The 6,900-nt window shown below is 40.0% G+C and overlaps 1 protein-coding gene across 1 annotated transcript; it reads left to right on the top strand.

Moving 5' to 3' along the window:
* The first annotated feature begins 257 nt into the window (after positions 1-257).
* On the top strand, positions 258-6,791 carry LOC113677864 (uncharacterized). Its single transcript, XM_027194704.2, has 2 exons — positions 258-411; positions 2,831-6,791. Exon 2 carries the CDS (start codon positions 2,945-2,947, stop codon positions 5,717-5,719), a length of 2,775 nt encoding a protein of 924 aa, XP_027050505.2. The 5' UTR covers positions 258-411; positions 2,831-2,944; the 3' UTR covers positions 5,720-6,791.
* The last annotated feature ends 109 nt before the right edge of the window (positions 6,792-6,900 follow it).

Here is a 6,900-nt window from a genome sequence, read left to right as displayed (position 1 = left end):
TCTTAAAAACATATGATGTTTATGTTAACATGTTTAGTCTGTAAGATTTGAAGTAAAGTAACATTTGTTCGAACAATATCGCTGACTGGTTTGGTACAAGTGCACGTTAGTCATGCTGCGCTCAGCGCATGCTCAGGGATGAACGATGATTAAAATTTCATTTTTCTGTTACAACGGCTAACAATTATAGACATTTGTACAGACGGCGTAATTAAGCTTTGTACACGCTGTAAATTATTAACTAACATCTTCCAAGCGAAGGAATCCCGGTGAGTAATGTATGAAAATGGTTCTTTAATGATGTTTCAATCGACGAAGCTTTCCTAAAGTGGTTTTAAAAGTCTGGACAAGATTTTCCCACCACAAATGGCTAAAAATAAGAAGAATTTTACAGGATTCTTGATTACGCAGGTACAAATTCCTTTGCAATTCTGCACAATAGTTCGAGAAAAGCAGGTGTGATTATTATGGAAAATGTTATCTCCTGTACTGTTTTTTTAAGGAGACTTGAACGACACACTTTAAATGCCTTTCATCCAAGGAAATTATTATAGTTTTCAGCCGTGAAACTCAACTAAACAGGACTATTTGAATCAGAGTGGTTTCATTTTTTCTATTTGGAAAACAGCGTCATTATTTTCACAATAATGACGCTTTCAAATTTCTTGAAACAACTTTAGTAAATACGGGTTTGAAATCAACGCTCAGATTTAAGGTTGAGCCAAAGTTAACATGTTTTACTTGCCCATGGTAAACCATTATAAATTGCCCACTACACACGTAAACTGAAATTTTGTACTATACACAAAATAATTACAAGGACATTAGGGAAGCCTTGTTTCGCCAGAATAGCAAACTGTAACGGCTTGAAACATCTGCTTGTATTGAGATCGCAAAACCGGAAGATCGAATAAACATAGCTACAACATTCGAAGATTTTAAAAGCTAAATTGCCTGAATTCATTCTCTACGAATATAAATTTTTAGTCCAGAATATTCTTACAGACTCAAAAAACGAGGTAATTAAATTTAAGCTGCGACAAATTCTGCAGCGATTTTGCAAATCAAATTTTAAATACGAGTTCCTATTTTTAACTTTGTCGTATAATATTTAGCAAGTTTCCTCTACAATTTATCGTTATGATATGTGAAAATCACGTATAAGGTCTAATCATATAAATCTCTTGACCTATTTGTACTTTACTTTTCAAAAAAGTAGTGATTTTTTTTTAATGCCGTAAGAGGTCGAATATTCTGGTGCGATCGATCGGGAAAATATCTTGTCCAATTAATGGGGAAGATTAAGAAACAATTCCTTGCTAGTGATAAGTGCTTCAAAACGAGTATGGCTTTATTTATAAACAATGAACACCAATGATCTAATTCGTAAACATTAACAATAGACGAGGCGAGCTGAAATTCACAGTGCACCAGTGGTAGAGGATAATTTCAAGTTTTATTGCTCCTAAAATTCGTGTCGAAAGCTTATTTTTTTCCCGATGTTTAAGGATACTAAAACAACGGTGAAAGACTCACCGGTGGATCTTTTTGCTCAAAAATTTCCCTAAGACATTAGTTCCGCTGTTTTAGAAAGGCGACCTTAGTATCTTAAATTTTTTTGTTTTGAAAGGCTCGTTAAATTTCATTTTGTTAACGTCCAAAATATTCTAAGCTGTGATGTATAGTGATGTAAATTGTCATGCGTTTGTCCATAAAGCACTAAACTATGGTTTGAGAGATAACTGAAACCAAAACATCGCGAAAATCCGATTAAACAATGTAAACTTGGTCTAAAAACACAAACAACGCGTTCAAGAATGTCCTACAAATTCTTGTTCATTGTTCCTCACAATGCATTTTCTCGAGAAAGGTTGTTTGGAAGCCACAAAGTGATATCGAGTCGTTTGAGGCTTTGGAAAAGCCACACTTGAGAACGAATGATTGAATTGCGGTCAAAGAGAATTTCCAATGGCGATTTTATATTTGCATAGATCTGCGTCATTGTATATTGAGACACTCCTTTTCAAAAAGAAGCTAAATGAAACTCAAGAATAAATACAGCGGGGTATACTGATTTCAGACAATTTTCTTTTATTCAAACGATGTAAACTGAGCACAACTTCCTCGCCGGTACTATAAAGAGCTAACAATGTTAACTCCAAATTTAATCTGTAGAACTAAATTTAAGTTCAATCTTTCGAGTTAGGACGGTTACGCCGGGACAAATCTATTACGTTCTGCATTTAAAGATAAAAGGTTTTTATATTTTGTCTTATTTTGCTTAGTTTTGCACACGTGAATCACACGCGTGTTTACGTTTCTGAAATTAGAAACGGACGTGAAATAATGCTGCGATTTTACTGGGTATGTTGTCACTGAGTCAGTTGTTACATACTTAATCCCAGATTCATGTTTGGGTTGGGAGTATTCTTCTCGTGGAAAACCTAAAATACGATAACCCTGATACATGTAAAAAGGTGTAGCCCAGATTTATTTTCCTTCGTTAGGGCTACAAGTTCTAAAACGACAGACAAATCAACCAGCATTAACAATGACTCTTCTTCAAACCTTCTGTGTTGCAAAAACAGCAATGACACAAGTCATTTCACATCGTAAAACCTCGAGGCCTTCTAAAGGGTTTCACCGCCCTCTAGCGCCATAACTTCCTCGCTCCCCGCCCTTACAAAGTTTACCCCTCAAAAGGTACGTATGGTTCCGCCCCATCTCCCATTCCCACGGGTATGGGGTCTCCCACCCAACCCACCCTCATCCCTCCTCCATGAAGCGAGCTTGCTTAATACGTAACAATCTGGGTCCATAATTTTTCTAGGTGTTTATGTCTACTACTGGAATTGTTCCATAAAAATCCTTGAAGAGCAGATTTAACCAAAGTATTAGCTGAACAGACCGTCCACGCTCATGAAGCTGAGACGCTTTCTCTCCAATGTCAAAAGCACTAGCGGTCCTCAAGTTGTTTTTCTCGCTGGTGTCCATAAACTCGACCGAGCATCCATTGTCAGCTAATTCAAGTTCCACGGGCGCGGGAAAAAGCCCCTCTACTTTACCGACAACCACAATAATACCAAAGCCTATGATAGCGTATGTTGGGCAGACCTTTCGAAAGCCTATTCCTCAAGAGATAGAAGAAGCCTTGGAAAGTGACATTACAAACTTTCGCTTCACAATGAAGACGTATCATTACGGAGACATTCCCGCCTCGTCATGGGTCCAGTTTAATGCAAGAAAACGCGAAGTCTACGGTTTTCCTTTACCAGGAAATGCTGGAAAATTCTTTTACAAAATGATAGTTGACTATAAGACAGGAAAGGCAGTTTTGAATGTTAATTTCGAGCTCCGTGTAGAAGCTAACAAATTTAGCCACAGCCACGAACTGATTTTATCTACAGGAATAAATTTTCATCAGTTTATGACAAAGGCGGCTATGAGAATTAACTTTGCCACCAAGTTAGCAAGTTACTCTTTCAATGAAAAACCCAAAATAATTTACTTGAAGTCGTTCGATAGGGCGTCTAGGAATCTAACCGTTGTATTCAGTAACATTCCTTATTCTCCTTGTAATGAAGACACGTACAAAAAGCTGAAATCTAGTGTGATTGACGAAGAAACACAGGAGCTTAACGAGGAGTTTAAGAAAGCGCTGACTAATAGATTCCCAGTCAAGAGCGCCCAATTCAGATTTTTTGGAGCCTGTGATACGGACTTATTAGGACCCGACCCACCTTTTAAGTGGGGCTGGCTGAAACACTTTATAACAATCGCCATTCTCCTTGCTGTGGTCGGAGTTCCTGTTGGCATTTCATGTTTTGTGAATAGGCGTATGAGAACTAAGCGTCCAGTTGTACAAGAGAGAAGAACACTCCGTACCCTTCGTCCAAGGAACGAGGACGGAATGACAGATTTAACATCGCACACTGTTCATTTTAACAATCGTTATCCTTCAATGCTGTCCGTCTCCAATAACTCCAAAGAAGATGGCGTCGGAGAGGACGAAAGAGGAGTCGGTGCCAAGGCAAATGTCCCAAACGGTAGCCCCTCGAGTCGACATTTGACGGTACCAAACTCGGCTGCAAATCGTCCCAGACAGGGTGCCAGTGCCGCAACCGACAACAGCAAAAACTCTGCCAATCAAAAAAACCCGTTTAAGTTTCCTTACAATAGGGATAAGGGATCGTTCAATGTTCGCGAAATGTGGGACGATGATGACGACACCGAACGTCCCCCCCTTAACATACCTACGTATTACACGTACAGAAACACCGAAGAGGCAGAACCGTCCATGCTAGATGCAGTACTGGATATGAACTTCTCTGACATCGCTGAAAACATTTCTACCAAGATAAAGGGTGTGAGGTCCATGTTAAACATCTCTCAAGCGGAGGCTGGCCAACAAGAGGAAACAAAGTCTACAACAGAGTCTTCAAATCCTGAACCAAGTTTATCGTCTAAATTGAAAGGGATTGGAAAGTCCATGCTTAATCTTTCTGCAGCGCCAAACGACATGGCAGGCGGGGCGTCTTCAACTTTATCGGCCGCGCCTTCTCTTTCGAGCAAGCTGATGGATTTTGGAAAATCTATGTTGAATCTTTCTACTGGCGCGCAGGGTGAGGAAATGAAGGAAATGAAGGAAACACAAGATATACAATACGATGTAACCCACGAAGCTGCATACAACGAATCCGATTATGACGATGAGTCATACGTTTACAAGCCTCGGGAATACAGAGACACACGAAGTGAGCGAGGTTATTGCGATGATGCCCGACATAGCTACGACTCGGCGCGAAGCGAGAACTCTGAATTCCGTTATTCTCTTGGTCGTGAAAGTAACACTTCTGAGTACGAGCTTTCGCAGTACAGTACCCCAGCTCACCGTCAACGCGCATACTCCGGTAATCAACCAAAAGCTGTCGTTGACCATAACGACGGTTTTAGTTTCTTTCACAATGAACCACAAGGTAATAGAAAGTTTTCCATGGGGAGCGACTTTGATGAATACCCCGATTCATTGTTTGATGCACCCAGTGAGCTCAGTCAAGATGAAAAGTCAGAACACGAAAAGTCAATTTTTGACGCTGATTTTGACGAGGAAACACCGTGTCTCGCCAAACCTACAGCCCTTTGGAATCATGCCCTCGCAGGCAAAGATCGAAATGATCCCGAGATAGAAACCTACACTTTAAATGAAGTAAGGTATCAAGAATATGTCAATCCATGTGCACATCAGTACAGCAAAGGCCCCACCCGCGCGCAGCCTAGGAGGTCGTCTCTCAGTGGGTTAGGGACTAATAGTTATTCTAGCCAATCAACACTCGATTTTTGGGACGACGACGAATTCAACGCGAAGACCAACTGGAATCACCAACGAGCCAAATCAAAGGACGACTTTTTCACTTCATTCGGAAAAAGCAAAGGCGGAATTCCAAACGGAACCAAGCCACAGAGCAAAGCAAAGCAAGGGAACTCGCTTCTATCCGATGTTGGGTCGCTGTTCTCTCGGAATACGAGAGACACCCGAGAGAAGCCACCCGTCGTGTTCACTCTCGGTGACGAGGAATATGAACAAGAGGAATACATCGAAACAGATAATTCTATGGTCGGTCTGATCAAAACCAGAGTTTCCAGCTTATTGGAGCCAGAAGGGAATGTATCGAAGTGGCTTTCAGGATTTAACAAAAGCGATAAATCGGACATTACGTAGAGCAATAAGGGTAAATTCTGCACGCTAGTTTTAAAGTTTCCGGTCCAAGCATCATCACTTGTAGTCGAGCGTGTATTTTAGTCCTTGAATTAAGTGGAATTTGAATGTCACATCAGAATAGTGTGACATAGAACTCGCTCGATGCAATAGAAGTGTCGTGTGTAAAATTTAGGGGAGGAGAACATATTAGTGTGCCTTTGACAGCCATTACGTCCGTTCTAAATTGTAAATTTTCGTGGTTTAAATGGCTTATAACGGTCGCAAGCAAATTTCTTTCCGAACACCATCGGTTATGCATTATTCGCTTTTATTACTAACTAAAGAAAGTCAGATTTAGAATTAGTCCAAGGACTGCGTGACCATGTGCAGCGTGACGTGTTATGTAACGCCATGCTAGCGAACAACGCCCGGCCAGTGTTACATTAAAAAACCTAAAAGCCTCATGCTTCAATGTTTGTTTTTCAATAAGCATAATAGCTTTCATGCAGTTCTAATCTTTCCGCTGACTCTACGGAAGTTAATTCAGCGACACTTTTGTTCTACGCGTAACATTAAGTCCACTCAGCACACCGCACTCAATTTAACCGCGAGACAATTTAATGAGACCCCGAAACTAAATTGCTATAATTGGAAAAGAAATTGCGGGATGAAGTTGCCACAATGCTTCTCCTTTCGAGCTGAAAAAAAAAAACAATCAAACGAAACGAAAAGAGACTAGAGTGGAGAGCAAAGAAAAAATGTAAACCAAAATTTTTTAAGAAAAAACTTTTTTTGATCGTTTGCTTTTTGAACAAAACAAGGACTTACTACGAATTTGATTCAGTTACGAAGACAAGATTGTAATGTAAAATAACTTCGAGGCACAGAATTGATAATAATTAATAATAGTTGATAATAATAGGGGGACACAAGTTACCGCCACAGGGACACCATTTTATTTCCAAACACGTTTGTATATAAGCTTATAGTGGGATATAATGAACTCTAACAACAAGGACGATTTGTCCGCATAATGGTTTTGTACTAATGCTGCACTAACAGTTGAATTAAAGATTAAATTTGTCGAAACAAGGACCGAGTTATTGATTATTTACTGTCCCCGCGCCATTTCCTTGCTCACCATTCGCCGAGTTCAGTGAGGCAGTTGAATCACAAACCGTTTCTACGAAATCACGCAGCTC

This window comes from Pocillopora damicornis, chromosome 13 (genome assembly GCF_964200805.1).
Source record: "Pocillopora damicornis chromosome 13, jaPocDami1.2, whole genome shotgun sequence".
NCBI lineage: Eukaryota > Metazoa > Cnidaria > Anthozoa > Scleractinia > Pocilloporidae > Pocillopora > Pocillopora damicornis.
Note: the sequence above shows the minus strand (reverse complement) of the source record. Positions and strands in the feature narration are given on the sequence as shown.

Excerpts from the sequence above, each read along its gene's own strand:
- LOC113677864 (XM_027194704.2), top strand. The coding sequence starts at position 2,945 with ATGTCAAAAGCACTAGCGGTCCTCAAGTTGTTTTTCTCGCTGGTGTCC.